At 41.6% G+C, this 20,002-nt stretch overlaps 3 protein-coding genes across 6 annotated transcripts; 2 read left to right on the top strand and 1 right to left on the bottom strand.

Moving 5' to 3' along the window:
- Positions 1–994: 994 nt before the first annotated feature.
- Positions 995–11,251, bottom strand: hrob (homologous recombination factor with OB-fold). The gene is made up of 10 exons (XM_079644886.1): positions 11,012–11,251; positions 10,777–10,827; positions 9,060–10,013; positions 8,558–8,641; positions 7,696–7,830; positions 6,279–6,387; positions 3,998–4,083; positions 3,319–3,441; positions 3,001–3,214; positions 995–1,717 (listed from the first exon to the last, which is right to left on the bottom strand). The coding sequence occupies exons 1-10, from the start codon at positions 11,012–11,014 to the stop codon at positions 1,662–1,664; spliced, it is 1,815 nt and encodes a 604-aa protein (XP_079501012.1). The 5' UTR covers positions 11,015–11,251; the 3' UTR covers positions 995–1,661.
- A 428-nt stretch (positions 11,252–11,679) lies between these two features.
- asb16 (ankyrin repeat and SOCS box containing 16) lies at positions 11,680–15,892 on the top strand. 3 transcript variants are annotated; one of them, XM_079644581.1, is made up of 8 exons: positions 11,680–11,790; positions 11,885–11,908; positions 12,356–12,709; positions 13,250–13,520; positions 14,166–14,574; positions 14,688–14,771; positions 15,288–15,398; positions 15,486–15,892. In XM_079644581.1, the coding sequence occupies exons 3-8, from the start codon at positions 12,373–12,375 to the stop codon at positions 15,669–15,671; spliced, it is 1,398 nt and encodes a 465-aa protein (XP_079500707.1). In that variant the 5' UTR covers positions 11,680–11,790; positions 11,885–11,908; positions 12,356–12,372; the 3' UTR covers positions 15,672–15,892. The 3 variants fall into 3 exon arrangements, with proteins under 3 accessions (XP_079500707.1, XP_079500708.1, XP_079500706.1); XM_079644582.1 differs by having other exon boundaries at positions 11,710–11,908; positions 12,368–12,709; XM_079644580.1 differs by having other exon boundaries at positions 11,711–11,908.
- Positions 15,893–16,557: 665 nt separating this feature from the next.
- Positions 16,558–19,985, top strand: tmub2 (transmembrane and ubiquitin-like domain containing 2). 2 transcript variants are annotated; one of them, XM_079644585.1, is made up of 3 exons: positions 16,558–16,716; positions 17,737–18,357; positions 18,826–19,985. In XM_079644585.1, exons 2-3 carry the CDS (start codon positions 17,744–17,746, stop codon positions 19,217–19,219), a joined length of 1,008 nt encoding a protein of 335 aa, XP_079500711.1. In that variant the 5' UTR covers positions 16,558–16,716; positions 17,737–17,743; the 3' UTR covers positions 19,220–19,985. The 2 variants fall into 2 exon arrangements, with proteins under 2 accessions (XP_079500711.1, XP_079500712.1); XM_079644586.1 differs by having other exon boundaries at positions 16,560–16,716; positions 17,742–18,357.
- Positions 19,986–20,002: the final 17 nt, after the last annotated feature.

Genomic DNA, 20,002 nt, shown 5'->3' with positions numbered 1-20,002 from the left:
TGGTTAAATAAAAGCTACAAACAAACCACAAGACTGAGCTTGTTAAAAAAGATGGCCGTTTGATATTTCAGGCCGCTTCATCCAAATCTCAGAGAGTTAGCAGTACTTTACATCAGAGATGAGAAAGTTTTCTATCCTCTTGGGTATCTAACTCAAACCACAGATAACTATTTTTTACAAATCCTTAAAAAGGGTGAGGCGTTTATTAGACAGTGCATGGTGAGACTGAAAGAGTAATGACACTTTCGGACTATTTTAATGGCTTATGAAAAACAATAAGCTCTTACAAGACAGATAATTAGGAAGTGTGAGTACCTGAGTTGGCAAGACAGGGCACAGTTGATGTTTTACCTCCGGCAAGACACGGTTAAAGTGTAAGGGCAAATTATTTTCAGAGTGTGATCAGTAGCTGCAGAATAGCTGAATCGGACCTCCTTCCCCTTTTGAGGAGGTCTTAATTGGTTGATGTGTAGATAACCGAAGTAGCAACCCGGTCTGAACGTGCACGCACATACACGCACTTTCAAAGAGCCTTCTCCTATTTAATTCAAGTTTCCCTCCAATTAAAAGTGTTATCTTCAGGTCTCTTAGCTGTCTCTCATAAGCTCATGAACTTGACTAATGATGTCCACTAGGACCGGAGCTGCCAGCGTGGGTGTTAAATGCTACCCCCTGCTGGCTTTATTTCTAAATAAAATAATAATAGGAAAGTCATTGTTTATGCTTATTTGAAATGTTCTATTTTTCTTTTACATTGAATGGACTTAATGAATAATTGTGAAAATAATAGGCGGATTTATTGATGATTAAAATAATCTGTAGTTGCAGCCTTAATGCATTTACAGACTATATTGTAAACTGTTCTGATTTCAGCCAATTAACCCGCATTTGGGATGATATACAATGCACCTTATTTCATCATTCCCACTTCCTCTTTCAAAATTAGTCCAGGAAGTTTCAGCAGCTGCAGTATACACCAAATAACAAAGAGCCAGAGGATTAACCAGATTTATTTTACAGTGAAGCAGAGTAGATGATGAGTTGGGAAATCCTCCATAAGAGCCTGTTAGTCACGGTGTAACTCCACTCTGATGCTCTGGCTCTCTACAGACAGGGCCTGGTAAACCCTTTTTAAATCAAGCAATCCTCATGTGGCTGAGATGCACCTCTAAACGCATGGCAAACAAGATGGGTCACAGTGACCCAGTTACTCCACTTCAAGCTTCGGAAAATCCCAACTGAAAATGGAGTGCAGGCTGACAGAAAAGCCTCTCTTTGGGTTCTTTTTGCAGGATTACCAAATCAATGCTTTGTAAATAGGTTCCTTTATTGCAAGATCACTTAATTCAAGTGCAACAATAGATAACAATGAAAGAGTATCAGCCAAAATACACCAACGCAGACAATCTCAGAATTATTCTTTGTGAGAATATAAGACGTGAAGTTGAAAACAAACAGCTGATTTCAGGAGCTTTTGCAAGTGATTAATGAGCATGTGTTGGCTTCGAGTGACTGCTTCTTAAAACAAATCCATCACCAGTGATGCAGAGAAATGACAGCATCAACAAATTAACTTTTCTCTGTGATATTTATGAACTGAAAATGTAATACAGACTCCAGTCGGTGGAGACGGTGTGTGCAGGAGGTTTGCTGATGGGTTATCAGAGGCTGTAGGTGTCTTCAGCTAAGTCTCCCAGGAGTTCATCCAGGTCATCATCTGCACAACAGACAGATAAGAAGATTAAATAATGTGCAATTCAAATCAAATTCAACTTGTAGAAAACTAAAAAGACTTCTTTGGGCATGTTTGCCCTTATTGGACATCAGAGTGCAGAGATAGAAACACTGGGATTGGTTCTAGCATTAACTATTCAGGTATTTGTTGATAGTAAATGTTGCACCAAATATTGGTGTTTTTTGATTTGGTTCTTCTATTGAGGTATCCACTTAAGCTTTGAACATCTTTGACATCATCATAAAAAAATTAAAGTTTGTGAACAAAATCCTTACATTTCAATGAGGTGATTCATCTTTTTAAGAATAATTAAATTTTCTTTAATAAACAGAACCTGGTCAAGTCGGGTACGTGCCTCCCTTTTTGTGTGGAAAAACACTGCAGTGAAACTTTTTGAAAAGCTCAATAGCAAGAAATAAGAATTAAACAATGTTTTTGAAGCATTTTGTTAGTTTACATGTGGATTCTGGGAATAATTACATTCATAATTGTTCAATGATATTGGCTTTGACAAGCTCTGGAGTTAATATATGTACATTATCTTATTCAAAGCTCTTTACAGTATTGCTTCTCATTTATCAGCTCACGCGCTCTACCCAATGGCAGCGAGGCAACGTCCAATGGCTGAGCACTGCCAGCTATCTACGTGAGTGAGCATCTGTCTTTGTCTACGGCTAATCATGCATCCTACTGAACCAATCATCCTACATTTTTCAGAATTTCATAACATTTACTGAGTGAATCAGTAAACAGTAATTAGTATCTGTCTGGAATATTTTACTCTGGATAGATCTTTGAATGATGCAAAGACATTCAGATCCATGATGCAGTTTCCCGTGAGGAGCTTGGCTGGTCTCCATGTTTTCTATAATTATTACAAGAAAAAAGAGTTGGCCGCTGATCAGACTGATCATTGTCATTTCGAAAATACAAATTACAGCTCTGCTACCATGTGCCTCCACTTTGATATCGTTCTGCTGACTGAATAATGAAAATAAAAAGCAGATTAATCAAACTGAAAAACATTGATTAGCTGCCGTTTCGGTTAAGAACAATGCAATCAGTAGCTTTTGTCACGCTGCAGTTAAGATTGGGTTAAGGTCAACGAGTCAAATGTTAATGTGACAAAACGTTACCAGACGGTGTTTCAGTTTCACTCATCAAAACATCATTTTCCTGGAGTTTACACTTGTCAACCCCAGGATGTGACTAGAATGAATCACTTTCTCTCCTCACAAGTGTTATTACATATAAGAGGCCCCCACCTGCATCCCAGCCTGAGTCCTGTGCTGCTGTGTTCCCAGCATGCTCTCTGCTGGGGCCGGCTCTCGTGTCTCTTGGGGTTTCCGCATCCTCACGTCTCTCCGAGCATTTTTCCCCTTCTTGTCCCTCATCATCGTCCTCGTCAAACACCAGCTGCATCCGAGACACGGGCTCCCGGAGGACGGTGGGGGGGGGACCTGCGGGGGACATCGGCTCCTGGATAGGAAAAACATGTTTTGTCAGCTCAAAGGATTTTTTCTGATTGGATATTTGTTGGGCTGTTATATTTTTGCTTTCAGCTGACAGTCGGGGGTGCTCACCAGGAGGAGCGGGTGGAGCTGAGTGGAGGACAGACTGAGTCCATTAGGGCCGTAGATCTTCAGCAGGTTGTTGGGCGTCACGTTCAGGTAATGGTTACGATGGGAAGGGGAAAACACACCCACCTGTCCACAGAGGCAGCCACAAGTCAGATTGTTAACCACTTTACGTTTAAAGGTCACCTATTAGGCAAAATCCACTTGTTCATGTCTTTTATACATAAACATGTGTCCCCTCTGTGTGAAGAGATTCTGAAGGTTTCGCTCACTTTATGTCCTGATCCATTTATATAAAAACGTGTCTGAAGATGAGCTGATCAGATTTTGGCCACTTTATGATGTCATAACAATGTTTTGGCTTGTGTAACCATTAGCCAATCACCAACCAAGGTAACAGCCCCGTAGCAGTAGCACAGAGCCCGGCCAGGACCCGCTGGAGCCTGAGGTGAGGAGTTTATGTTAACGTGCATAATTGCGTCCTATTCTGCCGCATTGGACTTGGTTACACGTGCAACAGCATTTAGAATAACTTTAAAGAAATAGCCAATCTTCTCACTTTTTGTCTCATTTGCTTATGCAGGTCTTAAAAAAGGCATCGTAGTAGTAGTACATTGAGACTGTTTCCTAACCAGTTCCTCATCATTACTTTAATTTTAAATGTTACAGAAGCGGTGAGTCTGACCTGTTTGAGCAGCAGTACAGCTCCCACCTTCAGCTCCTCCACTCGGTCTTCTAGGAGGCGCCGATGAATCGTTCCCTGAATCTCCCCTGCAGCCGGGAATATTGTACAAAAAGAGAAAAAAAAGGATCATTTAAAAACATAGAAAGCTTGCATTCCAAAATGTCGACTTCCTGTACATCCCATATTTCCAAAGTAAATGGGCAAGTTAGACCTCCAATACTAAATATGATCAAATATGCTTTCTTTAAAGGTCACATGTCATGCTTTTCCGGTTATTACCCGTCCCCTTGTGTGTATGAAGGTTTTTCTGCATGTAAACGGTCTGCAGAGTCAAAACCCTCAAAGTACACCCTGTAGCGAGTAAAACTGTAAAACAGAAAATACCTCCCCAAAACGCCTCGTTGGTGAAACGTCATCATGACGTCATCATCCATTTGATTCTTCCGGGTACGTGCTTTACTAAATGGGCCAATCCGTGGAGCCGTTACGTTACGTCCGCGGAGCCGTTACATTAAGCCCCCACTGATTGGTCCAAATTCACCAATCCACACACACACTCAGTGCAGGCAGCCCTGCTGATTTCTGCTCCCTGCTGCAGGCTGATAACAGACAGTTGGGATCGCGCGAAAGTCTCTCTGCAGACCCATTCTCTCAGCGTTTATCAACCAATAAACCTTTTTCTTACTCAATATCAAGCCACACTTATTGTTTTTATATCGGCTGTGACTTTGTGTGTGTTCAGGTTGAGTTTGGCTGTGTATCGCTAAACAAGGACATCACAGAGGGGTGGGGGGAGCTGCAGCGAGCCGTTTAGTGGAGAAAGTGAATACTGCTGAATACACATACTTTACAGAGATGCTGTTTGCGAAACCAATGTGAGTTTGGAAAATTGCACAGTATTTTTCTATTTTAGTATACCTCAACAATGGAATTATGATCAGTGGAAATGGCCATGACACCTCTCCTTTAAGAAACTCAACACCTTTATCCAACTTCTTTCTAAATCTTGCTTTTAAAAGGGTATGATGCAGGTAACACAGGTCACACTCACCATGGTCACCATTATGATTATAAAAGACCCCCATCACCCTAGCAACAAACTGCTGTCTGCTGCCAGACAGGCGGTACCGCAGCATCACTAAAACCACCTGACTCAGGAACAGTTAACGCCTGGGCTTGCACAATTCTTATTGTTTCGCTTTTAGTTTTTGTATGTCTTGTATTTGCATTGTTTAGGAACATGTGACCCAAGTGTTTCATTATTTACATAACTACACCGTTGTTGTGTTTATGATATGACATTAAACCTTTTGAACATCTGAATTTTATGCAGTAGAACCCGAGTGTGATGCGGAAACATTCCTTTTCATTAAATATGAATGACTCTTCACCAAAAAGTATTGAGATATATATATATATATATATATAAAAAAAGATTTATATACTGGTTGACAGCAGCTTTGGAGCTATTTGCCTGCTTGAGAGAGCGTTCAGCAGGTGGGAGGAACATCACTGACAGAAAGCTCCCTCCTGGTGTCACAAGCACTTAAAACCCACCCACTGCTGTTGCCAATCTACTGCAATTGAATCACTAATAAGCACTTACGTCCTGTGTTGAGTACAACAACCATTCCTGAGTCTTAATAATCAGCACACCTCGTGTAGCCGCTCTGTGGAGGCCATGGCAACCGGCTAAGCTTAAGAGGAGGATCAGATGAAAAAGGGTGAAGGCTCAACGGGGAGACGAGAAGGGAAGGAGACGAGGCAAAGGGAAGAGGAAGGAGGCTTCCAGCTTCAGATGATGAATGCTGTATACAGATGTATGTATCTGTGTGTGATTCAAGTATGATAAAGAGGCTTCACCAGCACCTAACACACGACTGTCAGTTATTTATCATTCACACAGACGTTATAAGCTTATACTAATTTCTACCAGGGCTGAATTTTTGTATATTTCTTTTTTATATTAAAGTTTTCTTAAAATTGTTTTCCATCTGTGTTTTTAATTGTTGTTTTACTTTTATGTATGCACCACGACACCAATTGAAATTCCTCGTACGTGTAAACCCACCTGGTAACAAAGCTGTTTCTGATTCTGTCTCATTATTTTAAAAATGTCAAAGCTTCTATTGGGGTTTTCAGAGAATTTTGAACGTCTGTTGTCATATTTTATAACATCATAACACAATTTCAATCTCCACATTTTGATTACAGCCCTTATTTATACTACCAGCCAGTGTCAATATTTCTGTAAGAATCATTGTGTGTGTGTGTGTCCTACCTGTCGGGTCTTTAAACACAACCTTGGCATCAGCGTGTGTGTGGATGATGCTCTTCAGCAGCACGGCCATATTGGGAACTTTGTTTTTCGCCAGCCGTTTCAGCGCAGCCTACAAAGACGAGGAAATCAATCGACACACATGAGCTGGTTAATCAAATAACAGCGTGTTCAGAAATAAATCCATTTTTATTCAAGTCATTTTTCAAGAACAAATCTCAAACAGTGGCTGGATCAAATGTCTTAACTACATTGATTATTAGCTTCTTTGTTTCATTTCTAATATAATTAAATTAATATTTGGGGATTTTTAACTTATAAGATACACACACATTCCTACTGTAATGTATATGTCGTACCTCGTTCATGCATACTGCTCACACTGTATTTACCTATATTTCATGCATACTGCTCACACTGTATTTACCTATATTTCATGCATACTGCTCACACTGTATTTACCTATATATTTCACACCCCTATTAACTTCAAATATTGTTTTCAGCATTTTATGGGACTACGGTACATAAATGTATCTATACAAATGTGAGAAAATACGTTTCCAAATTGGTGCAAAACTTCTATTTATGGGGTCAGCTGGTGGTTCCATTGAGAAAGAAAAAGAAATGCACACCGCTGCAGATTATCTATTTAGTTTTAAGATGCGTTTTAGACAAATGATCACTGCCTTACACCAAAAATGAAAACAACAAACTCGACACATTACCGAACATGATTTACTGTGGACGCTTCGGTCAACAGAAGTTGGGAGGAATGTTTGTTTATTTGTTTATTGATGCAAACAGGGGCAAGCTGAGGTTCATGTTAAAGCTTAACCTGAAGGAGCTTAGCCAGAGTCCTTCAGTGACTCTGGGCATGTGACTGGAGTCTGTTTCAAAGACCACAACAGAAACCAACAGTGTATTATGACTGAACACTGGCGAGTTACTCCACAGAGATCGAGACATGGAGAGGGAAGAATAACAGCAGTCTCCATTAGAGTGATTGATGAGTGATTGTTCTGTTTCTAATTACAAAAGCCTCTAGTACAGCTACTCCATTTGTCCCGATTATGCCAAGAGACCTCCAGCAGCGATACACTGTTATGATGGAACATAAATCAAACAAAACCGACTTGACCTGAATAAAAATGCACTTATAGCTAATTATTTAATGGACTGAAAGAGTTTTAGGATTGCTTTTTTTACTTGTAGTTTACGAGGCTGTATTAGGACCATTGTAGATGAAAAAAGGTTCTAATATAATAACGGAAAAGAAACACTTGAATATTCTGATACTCTAAAGACTATTGTGTTTTGGTTTGATCAAGGAAACACAACGAGTTCAGTTTGCAAGGTCTCAGAAGTTAATGTTTGGTTAAGGTGGTGAACAAAAAAAAGAAAGACACAAAATGAATCACCTTTCGGAGAACCATGACCACACTGTAGGAGTGCAGGAAGCACGAGGGGTTCCTCTCGTCCAATCCCATCTCTGCTTTCATCGCAGCCCAGGGACCACCGCTGAACTCGTCTTCTTCAGTCTGTGAGCAGGAGCCCTTTAAACAGAGTCAAACCGTTTAAACACTCAAGAGACATTCAGTAACCGTGGCTTCAAAATATCAGGTTTATTTTTTCCAACTGTGACCAGCAGCTCTTTAGATCACTGTGTCGGTGGCGATTTCTCCACCCTGTCGTTCTCTTTGTCTCCAGGAGGCTGAATCTTGACAAATGTGTGGATGTGTGCTTGTGTTTTTGCTAATTGTGTGAACGTGGTCGCACCTTCACATTTGCTATTACACATGTTTCTTGGTCTGGCAACTGGACAAATATATATATATATATTTCAGATTGTCCAAGTACATTATTTGTCACTTTCGTTGTTTCTTTTTTGTTCTGCCTCAGAAGAGCGGGAGAATGAGGAATAAAACACAGCGTGTGAAGCTGCCACATCCTCACTTAGTCATTTTAGTTTTTTCTTTCTAATTGTTATGTATTCCCCCACTTGCCTACTATGCACACTATGTTATCTTTTTTCTGTACAAGTTTATAGACAAAACAACTTGTAGTGCAATAGAGAAAATGTAATCAATTACAGGATAAAAATACATATCTAGTTAAAACTTGATTTATGAAAACAAATATTAAGCGGTATGCCTATGGCGCATACCATAATACTGCAACATCCCAGGTCTGATTGCTCATTTCTATACTGAACTCTTACAATTTGAGGCGAAAGTGACCCCAATACGTTTTTTGTCTTATGTCAATCACCGCTTTTATTACCTGGCTTGGTGACCGGGCCACAGCACCGTGAGCCGGAGTCTGAGGGACAGAGACCACGATGTCGTCCAGCTTCTGACCCTGAAGCTGAGAGAAGGGTTATATTATTCCGCTGCACCATGATGGAAACACACCTTACCAATGAGATGCTCTCGACAGGAGTCATCCATTAGAGCTTTGGTGACAACCACTGAGCAGCAGCAGCATTTCTGATCATGACGGTGAGATTAAACGGGATTTCACTGCTCGGTTGCTTTCATTTTGAGTCAACATCAACACACTTCAAGGAGGCATACACAAACAGGAACTCCAGATGGCAAGAAGAGGTAAACTGCTTTGAATGTCGAGAAAAATTACTTTAATACTAATTTCAATTATTTACATTTTATCATTGTAATTTTAAAACTATTATATAACATTGATGATAACATTGTCCTGTCTTTATATGCTGCGATGTGTCTATAACGTAACTATCCTGACAGGCCTGCTGCAGGATGACACTAACCTGCTCTGGCAGGAACCCTGCGGGCCCCGGGAAGCGGCGGGTCCTGGGCCGGTGGGCCTCGGAGCGGGTTCTTCTCTGAGGGAGCTTATTGGAGGCTGAGACCAGCTGCACCAGGCGGTTGGTGAGGACCGGTGTGTGAAGGGGATGAGGGCTGAGGGTGGAGGAGTTCAGTGAGGAACAGGAAGAGGGCGCTGGGGAGAATGACTCAAACATTGCACGGCCCTGAGGGGAGGGTCCTGGTGTTGCCCACGGTCTCTGGGGCCTGTTGAGTGTCCTGGAAATGGGGATGGGGGCAGGGGAAGACACAGTAAGGCCAGAGAAAACACTTTGACTCTGAGGAGGCGCTGACAGGGGAGAGGGGCGGGGGTTTGCCGTTCTGAGAACATGAGTGGAGCAGATCCGAGTAGGTAGGTAACTACTAGAAGAGCCAGGGGCCTGGGGAGCAACGTTCAAGTCTCTCAGGGTCCGATTAGGTCCGCTGGTTGTCGGGGGTCGCAGTGTTTTTGCTGAAGTTGCAGGATTAAACGCAGGTGCAGGTTGGGCTGGAGCAGCAGACTGCACCATCTGCTGGTCACACTCATCCAGGTCTGCCAGGTCAACATCCCAATCATCAAAATCATCCAGTCCCGCCGTGTTGGCAGGACTCTGTTGATGTGTCAAAGCAGGCTGAGATTTATCCAGTGTGTGAGGATGAGTCTGAGCAGAGGAAAAGGAGGAGGAAGAGGGCCGCCTCAAACCCTGAGCAACAGTTTGTCCTGCAGCGGTGTGTGTGCTGCTCCTCGATGCCGAGCTGATGCACAGAGCAGCTGATCTCTCTGCAGTTTGCTGAATGCAGTTTTTCTCCGGCTCTCTGTGAGAAACAGAGGAAGCCCGCAGCGAGCGGGAGGACACAGCAGCTGCCACATCAGCTGATCCAGGCGCTGAGCGGACAGCCCAGTCGGTCCCGAGCAGGTCCTAGGACACACACACACACACACACACACACACACACACACACACACACACACACACACACACACACACACACACACACACACACACACACACACACACACACACACACACACACACACACACACACACACACACACACACACACACACACACACACACACACACACAGTGTGAGAAAGCAGCAACAGAAGGAGGATCATTATGTCAAAGAAATGGAGCAGCCCATGCTCAATGGTGGATTGTTATTAAGTACAGTTACTCAAATACTGTACTTTTCCTCTTTTTCATTTTTTACCCTCGTAGCCTACTTATTTTTACATACATTTCCTTTGTGCAATCAAGACTTACATTCATTCTTTACAGCTGTACATTCATTTATTAGGACATTAAATAAAAAGTAAATCGCCTCAGGAATTGTGTACTTTTTACAGCACTACTACAGTCAACATTGTTTTTTGTACTTTTACAGCACTACAGTAAAAAATACATTAAAAAAATAAAAATGGTTTGAAATAATTTAAATTACCCAACCATGTGATTGCATTCAAGTATATCTAAAATGACTCCTGTATTAATAAATGAGTGGATCGACATATTTTCAATGTTATGATTCCAGCATTCTAAGTAATTTAGTACTCCTGATTATTATTACATGCTTTTTACTGTAAAGTAACATCTTCAAGGATTTATTTGACTGGGGTAAATGATCTGACCGGTTCACTGATAGTTAAGTACCATCAGGTGTGTTGTTGCTGGGACTCACCTCATCATCAAAGTCCTCACCAATGTTGAACAGGCCACTTAATTTGCAGGTCTGTAACAGGAAACAAAACACTGATAACATGTATTCACAGCAAATGCAGGTTTAAATCACCAGATGCTAAAGATTGTCTATTAAACAAAAAAAAGAAATGTCATAAACTATTTTGCATTAAATGTTAGCATTTGTTAGCTTAGTTAGCACAGATTGTTTTGAGTCTGCTTTTTAGCTCACTTACCATCGCAGTCCTGAGATATCACGATTAAAGCCGTATTTGATCGGTCTGTATACCAAACTTACTGAGGGATTTGATGCCATTTACTACCTGGGTTTAATGTAAAATGTCGTTTTGTTCGCATTCTTTAATTTTACAAGAAAACGCTGCTAATCAACTTTAGGTGAGCTGCTGCCAGGGATCGCGCCGCCACGTTCAAACACGACGTAATGACGTAGGTGTGTTTTTACAAAGTGTATTGCAGCAGAGCAAGATGATTCACTCCAACTGTCCTACTTGACGTTCTCAAAGTAGTTACTTAGAATCTTAAAATATGAGAGACTTTCTGATAATAAATAGTCTAATATATTATATAATAACTCTAACTTCTATATTGTTTAACATTATGGATAATATTACAATAATATATCCTTATTATGACTTTCAAATCTGATTAAAGCTGTTTATCATGTGTGTTTTTTCAACACTGATTATACATGCTCAAAAAAAAGTTGTAAACCAGACATTGTTATACTAGGTTTTGAACCTAACTTGAATTGCATTGCTTAGTGACAACCTTTTGCATAAACAACAACAGGAAATAAACAAGGAACATTTTAGATTCATGTTAACGTTTTATACATCTTGACGTTTCTTGGTGCTTTGATCAGATGACTGTTTTGGTGGGTATCAATACTGCCATCTGGTGGCCATTTATGTTAATACATGTATCCGTTTTCATTTTGATCTAATAATAACTAGTGCTGAAGTTGTGTTTGAGCAACAATCTTGCGACTGATACCGTAAGTCATTTCGAGTTGTAATATTTGACATGAAAGGTACACAAGAAAGATTTAAATAATGAAAGTTTTGACCTGACCTTTGCTTGGACCACAGTGACTCACTGCAGCTCCAGTGAAGGTGAGTAGAGGCAGACATTTTCTCTGAACAGTATGATGTGTGGACTTACAAGGTAAAAGCATAAGATCTACTTCGAATTCAATAAAGGAAAAATATACACATACCTGATGATACTATTGGTATCATAAAAGGACAATACAACCTCCCAAACATTTAAATTTAAATCAAGATAACTAAGGACAAAACTAATTGTATAAGATCCTTTCAGTGATAAAAATAACAAGGTTGACAGTATGAATTCACCCAAAAAAGTAACGAAACACACATAACATTTATAATTTATTTTGTATTCTACATTGTCCCACTCATCACTTGAGAAGGTTTGTTTTTATTACATTTTCTGTTGTGCTACTTTGCAATAGTTTGTGGCAAGTCTATTTTTGGAGAGGAAACATAAAGTTAGATTAGTATCTCGCCTTCTTTTTACCATTGTTAACTATCTTGTAGGTTGAATTTCAGGTGCCATGTCAAAGGACACCTTTCCGTTCACTTCTACCTCGCTGCGCTCCCTGAGGCTGGAGCAGGAGCTTCAGGAGTGGGAGGATGCTCGGCGAGCGTTGGCCAATAGGAGAGCCATGACCAGGCCCCCGCTACCCAGGGCCCCCAGGCTTTCTCCCAGGCAGGGGCGACTGCAGGAGGTCCGGGCCCCTCGTGCCCCGGTCCGGTGCAGAGACACGGCCGTCCACAACACCTTCATGTGTGGGGACATGAAAGGGGTGTATGCGGTGCTGAAGGACGCTGCCATGGTCAACGCCCTGATGGAGACGGTGCATGAAGACATGGTGTGGGCTCCAGAGATGGGTAGGAATTTAAGACCTTTTTCTTATAGTCATGGAGGTGTTAGGATGTAGGCCTTTACCCACAACATGTCACTCAAAGGAACACGTATAAAGCCCAAGAAGGGACTGACAATGACCACAAAGAAATTAAAAGTGAAATTGAAGGGACTCAATACGACTATAAAAAGAGACAAAACAAAAACATAGAGACACAAATGTCTACAAAGAAGCTTAAAGCAGCTGCACGGACACCAAAACAACTACAAATAGATGCAAAAATAAAAATAAAAAGTACTCAAAATGACTACAAAGACACCATAATGAACACAAAGACAACCAAAGTAACTGCAAGGTGACACAATGATAAGAAAGACACAACAAATGACTTTTCAAAGGAACTTCAAATGACTACAAAAAGATCAGAAGGTCTAGAGACACATGAGGACCACAGAGCAACTACAAATAGAGAGAAAACGACCACAAAAAAAGAAGCACTTGACTTAAAACACAACCTAACGCAAACCTTGACTTAACACACACTGTCCCTGTGTGCCTGCGTCAGGCATGTGGACGCTGAGCTCCAAGGTGAAGCAGACCTCAGCGTTGCGCCTGGCTGCCAGCAGAGGACACTCGGGCTGTGTGGAGGAGCTGCTGTTCCGCGGGGCCGAGGTGAACGCTGACCCTGGGGGGAGCACGGCCCTCCATGATGCCTGTGTGGGTGGCCATGATCTGTGCGTCCAGCTGCTGCTCTCTCATGGAGCTGACCCTGAAGTGCTGGCAGCAGACGGCAGCGCTCCTCTCCACCTGAGCTGCACCTCCGCACAGTCACTGAGGTGAGAGAGGAGCTCACAGCTCACCATTTGTTCTTCATTAATATCAATGATGTGCTTTAGGCTGACTTTTAGAGCTGCAAAACTTAGTCCACTCATCAATTACCCTAACTGCAACGATTGATAACTGATGAATCATCAAAAGTGGGTTCACCGGGCGCTGTACAGTAGCTGCACACTGCTCCAAGTACTAGGATGGGTTAAATGCAGAGGTCACATTTCACTGTGTGTGCTGTGCTGTGTGCACATCCTCCGATTCTAACAGGATTCTAAAGTGATGTTGTCAGCCTCTCAATTATGGAGAGGTCTTACTTTTTAGTTTTATATATATTAAGCTGAATGTTGCAGAAGGCCATACCCACCACTTTAGTTGAGTTTCATAACTATAGTATTAAAAACAAAAGCCCCTCTACTTTTCGTCTTTATCTTCACTTATGTTGTAACAACGTACATTTCCGTTCTGTGGGATGAGTATATTCTGATTTTGATTCCTAAATGTTCTGGTAATAAAACACATTTGTACATTCTTCTCTGAGACTGAAATAATTTGGCTCAACCAAAAGATCTTCCATATTCCTGCTTTTAAGAAAACCTTAACTCATGTCAGATGGAGACTGCATGTTTTTCTAGATGTGCCTTTTGTTCCAGGTGTGCTGAGCTGCTGATAGAGGGAGGAGCAGAGGTCAGTGTGAGGCTGGGGGGGGCGAGGATCACGCCCCTGCACCTGGCCGCCCGGCGAGGCCTGGAGCAGCACGTGGAGCTGCTGCTCAGCACCGGAGCAGATGTGTTGGCCACAAATCAGGAGGGGGAGACCCCTCTGAACGCCGCCTGCTCCGGGGCCGAGAGACAATCTGAGGCCGGGCGCTATCTACGAGTGGTCCAAAAGCTGCTGGCTGCAGGAGCTGATCCCAGAACTGCAGGCAGGAAGCACCACACCCCCCTGCACAACGCCTGCGCCAACTGCACCCCCCGGATTGTGGACGTCCTCCTGCTGTATGGAGCCCGGCCAGATGTTGCCAACTGTGCAGGATACACGCCAATGGACTGCCTGCTGCAGGTAGCTCAGAGGGCTGGAGGGAAGGACGTTTAGAAAGTGATTGATCAGATATCCTTTTTTTTTTTTTTAAAGCTTGGGTCGTGGGATTAACTAATTTCTGCTTGTTCTTTAAGGCGGTTGAAGATTACCCCAGCCACCAACCAGAAGCAATAGCACGGTCACTTTTGAACCATGGAGCTCAGCCTGTCTCACCAAAGGTTAAAAACACACTAAGAGAAAATGACACTGATACATGAACAAATTATATTATATTAAAGCATAGATATGCTATTATATATCATTATGTGATGATGTTATTACCAAGAAAGCTTCAAAAAGGGAATAGCGGGGGAAGGTTGAACAATGTCAAGTGACATTTTCCGAATGGAAATATCTTCATAATCTTCATTTAATTAACTCCAAACAAATGTAGCACCAGAAATCTATCAATCCAAGGATTCCATAAAGGAGATATATCAAATATAATACTTCCAGTAAGAAACGTTTAAGTATGAAACATATGTCAAAATAGTGGATGAAGCAAGATAGCAAGCAGACCTTGAGAAACTTGGATGGACATTTCTGTTCAAAGTTTTCCTAGCCATTATATACGAAATTATTAAACTAGAAATTAATTGGCAGATTATTTGATGAGGAAATTATCAGTACTTGCAGCCCTACAAAATAGTGTTTTGAATTTCCTTAAATAATAGATTTTGTTCTCCTCTCTCCAGATGTTGAAGCAGTGTGTCCTCTCTCCTGCCACTCTGGAGGTGATGCTGAACTCGTACACATTGATCCCTCGCTGTGAGTGGATGGACTCTCTGTCCACGGAGATATATGAGGTAAATAAAGCATTTAATCTCCTCTTCCTCCTTTTGGTTATCATCCTGTGATCTAAAGTGTTTTTGTCTGTCTTTTTGCTGCCTCAGGAGCACAAATCTTTCTTGGACTTGGTGCGTCAGCGGACCGGCCAGCCTCGCTCTCTGCAGCATCTCTGTCGGTGGGCTTTACGCCTGCGCCTCGGAGCCCGGTGTTTCCCAGCGGTCAGTGAACTGCATATTCCCAGCTCTGTGAAGGACTATCTGCTGCTGAGTAACGACGGGACGCTCCAGTGACTTCATACTGTACTTTTATTTGAGATAACAATGACCTGTTTCTGTTACTCTTTTCTTTAGTCATGCTTCTTTTTGTCAAATTGAAATACTTTTCAGGTTGAGTTTGTGTAAGGAAAAAAAGTATAATTTGACCTCCTGTTTGAATATTTACTTTTTATATATTTATATTGTTGTTACTATTGTTTTAACAACAATTTTGGCAATAAATTGCTTGCACAAAACTTGTGAAATTAAATTACTGTTTCGATGTGATGTGCAATCAAAAATAAGCTTACATGCATAGCTTTTAAATTAAATATCATATGGGAATTATTCACCACTACTACCAATAAAACTACTACGACTCAAAACATTAGCAATAACATGCTTTTGTTATTTTTAGCATTTTATATTTAAACTGGATACACAAGTAGATCAGTATTCAAATAGATAAATGCTACTTTATACTTCTACATCACTCTAATTCCAAGGGAAATATTGTACTTGCTGCGCTGCACTACATTCCTTGTATTTCATAGCAACTGAACTTGTAACATACAGTAGCTTACTAGATTAACATTTTAAAAACAAAACGTGGTCATTTTATAACACACATTATGACCCATTGTAATTGATTAAATATAAATTATTTATCAAATAATGCAAATCAGCAACAGTAATGTGTTGTCAATTATGTAGGCCTATCTCAATGCTTATTGATATAGAAATAAAATGTTTTAAAACGAATTGGCAATAAAGCAAGTTTCTCAATAGTTTACCGAACTACAGTACTTTAGCAAATGTATTTAGTTACATTACACCGCTTTTTATAGGTCCCCAAATAACCAGCAAGGTAAATGCCACAATATTTGATATCTATAGTTGTTATTGCATGAGCAGGTGGAGCAACAGGCGTGACCCGTCTCCAAAACAAGCGTACCCAACTGCCCGCGATGACGTCACGCCATCTCTCTGTTTGTTATGTGTTTTTTAAGGAGCAGCTGCTAACTGCTAGCATTGAGCCTCGTCTTTAAACATGCTTTGAATACACATAAACAGCTGGCAGGTAAGATTGATTAAAACCAATAAAAACACAGACGTTCGCACGAGCTCTGTGTTCAGTTTGAAAACTGTTGCGACTAAAACAAAAGCGAGCAGCGAGGTCGCAAACAGCCGAAGGTCGTTTTTTTTTTTTAGCTAGCAAGGTAGGCTAGCTTGCAAGCTAACTTAGCTCATTAACTAGCAACATAAACTACAGCATAACAAGTTAGTAGCACATGTTTCAGTACAGCACATTTGGGTTTCCTGAATATTGAGTGTAATGACTAACGTGGCATACAGAAATCCCTGTTGACACGTCTTTAAACAGGTGTTAGGATTTGGCTTCAAACAGCTGTTGACCAGCCCCGATGGTTCGCTGCTGCGGAGCTTTATGTAACTTTCACACATTAAAAAAATCTTTTGACTTTTACAAATGGTAATTCTTCGTTAAAGATTATGAATTTCCTTGCAAACAAAGCATGATTGTGTAGTTAATGAGTTCAAAATGCTGCGATACAATGTGTACATGAAACCCAGTTTATCGGTGTCTTGTGTAAAGAATCGATGTCACTTCCTTCAGTTCATCAGAATCCAGCTTTATTATTGCTGAAAGGTCATAACGTATTGCTTTTTTATTGATCAATTATTGCTTATCCTTTTAAAAAAAGAAACATAAAAAGGCCATGTTCTGACGTTTGGATGAAATGTTCTTTATTTCGGGCAAATTTATGTTAGATGCAACCCAACAGCAAAATAGCCAACTTTTATGAATCGATTAATAATTTAACCAACTTTCCATGCAGAAAAACAGAATATGTTTAACGTTGTTATTTAAATAACTTGATAATATCGTGTGAATTATTATATTGGTAAAAAACTATAAATTATACATAAAACCAGAATATATTTCAATGAATGTAACATTTAGTTTGTTAGAATGTTCCGATAATATGTGATAATGTTGCATGTTGGATAAGGCTTGCTAAATTGTGGCACACTTTGATTTGGCATTGTATAACTAAACGTGTGTTGTGTCTGTTTGGAGGACAGAGATGGCAGTGTGTGCACTGACCATGCTGGACGGGATGGAGACTGAGGTGACGGTGGCAAGCGGGGTGTTGCTCCTGGTCCTGGCCCTCGTCTTCGCTTGGCTCTCGACTCACGTGGCCGACCGGGGCGACCACATCCTGGGCACCATCCTCACCGTGGGGGCTCACGCCTCCCTGATCGGACTGGGGGCCCACGAGAGCTACAGCGGAGGGTCTCCCAGCACAGACACCCCAGAGCAGCAGACTCCCCCGGCCTCTCAGGAGAACAAGCCGGACGACGGGGAGTCGGGGACCGAGAGAGGAGAGGGGGAGGGGACGGGGGAGGGAGCTGAGGGGGTGAGGGCTGATCTCCTGCTGGACATACAGAGCAAGCAACCCCAGGCTGGAAGACTGCACACTTCAGATGACGAGGATGATGACGACGACGACGATGATGAGGATGATAATGAGGGGCAGGAGGAAATGAAAAAGATTACAGACCATATTCCAGTGTTGTCCAGCACCGTCTCCCCCTCCCCCACCACGGCCACCTCCATCTCTGTCCGTCTAAAGTTTTTAAACGACACAGAGGAGCTAGCTGTTGTCGAACCGCAGGATACAGTGGGAGTGCTGAAAAGGTAAAACAACCCCAAACATCCACCTGCAGACTTCAAGTAAAAACTGCCATAGGAATAGATTACAGTTTAGGAAATGCTTTGCTTTTCTTGCAGAGGGATAGGAAAGGAAAACAGACATTTGTATCTGTTTTTGGTCCGTGAATACAGTGTAAAACTCAGTATTTATTTTAAATGTTGTTTTCAATGTTTACATGTAGACAGTGTTTTGCCTTGTCTCTTCAGAGAACTTTCCTATGTGAGGCTTTACAGCATTGAACGACAGATCTGGCAAAAATAGTGCAAGTTCTAACTTTACTATCAGGAATTTGTACATGATTAAAAATAAATATAGTTCCCCTTCTAGTATATTGAGCTTCAGAAGGGAATGTTATTGTTTTCCCATCAACTCTGCAACCAAGCTAATAAGTGAATGTCCAAAAATGCTGTACTTGTCCATTAATATGTGTTCTCGTCTCATTTCTGCTCCAGCAAATACTTCTCAGGTCGAGAGCATCAAATCAAACTTATCTACCAAGGCCAGCTGCTGCAGGATCCCAAGAAGACCCTGTTTTCCCTAAACATCTCACAGAACAGCGTGATCCACTGCCACGTCTCCCAGGCCATGCACGAGGAGCCTCCAGAGGAAGGGGCTCAGTCTGGGGCGGGAGCAGGAGCTGGGTCCGGGGTCTCGGGGGGATTCAGGGCTGCTGGAGTAGCCATAAGCACCAGCAGCCTGGTCGTGCCCGTGTTCGTGGTGATACTGGCCGTGGTGTGGTACTTCCGCATCAACTACAGGCAGTTTTTCACGGCGCCCGCGACCATCTCCCTCGTGGGAGTCACTGTGTTCTTCAGCTTTCTGATATTTGGGATGCACAGCCGCTGAACAGACCGGGAGAAAGCAGACACAATTACAGCTGAATGTTGTGAGTAGAATACAAATAACTATAGCAGGGGGCGGCACCTGGAGAGACAGATTAATCCAAATGGGTTCAGTGCAGATCCAACAGCTGATTGGATCCCTGCAGTGTGTGAGTGAATGGTAGTGTGTGGGTGGCTAGCTAGGTGAGCCTGTTTGTGCATGTACCAAGATGAAACAGCAGATGAGTGATTGTACAGTATATGTGGAGTAAATAATAATCTGCTGCGAGTGAAGAACTCCTCTCCAAACATGACTTAGTGGTGCACACCATGTTGAAAACACTCATGGCTTTATCTTGTCCGCTCTTTTATTGTTGCTAAAGATTCAAGATGCTATTTTCTCCGTCTTTGTTTTTTAGGCCAATGTTTGTGTAAAAAAAAAGAATAGTATAATTATACTAATAGATGCAAGACTCTAATACTCTTTGGAACCACTCACTGTTGTACTGTGTGTGCCAGTTTTACTACCAATATATTGTTATTTGAACTGCAAATATGGACGGGCGGAAAACTGTTGCTTTAGAAATAGGCTAATTTAAATAATCACTAGATATGGAAATAGACACTTTTTGAGATGATATTGTAAATATATTGTGTATTTTCTGTAAATAAATGATAGAATGAATCAGATGAACCTGCATCTGGCACTTAAAGATTTGGAGGAACCCTCCTGATTATGCTGGACTGCTCTGGCTTCAGTGATGTCTCAAATTAAAGCATTTCAAACCAAACCTGTCTCAGTATTTGT

The sequence above is a fragment of the Notothenia rossii genome, assembly GCF_949606895.1.
Source record: "Notothenia rossii genome assembly, chromosome: 8".
Classification (NCBI taxonomy): domain Eukaryota; kingdom Metazoa; phylum Chordata; class Actinopteri; order Perciformes; family Nototheniidae; genus Notothenia; species Notothenia rossii.
Note: the sequence above shows the minus strand (reverse complement) of the source record. Positions and strands in the feature narration are given on the sequence as shown.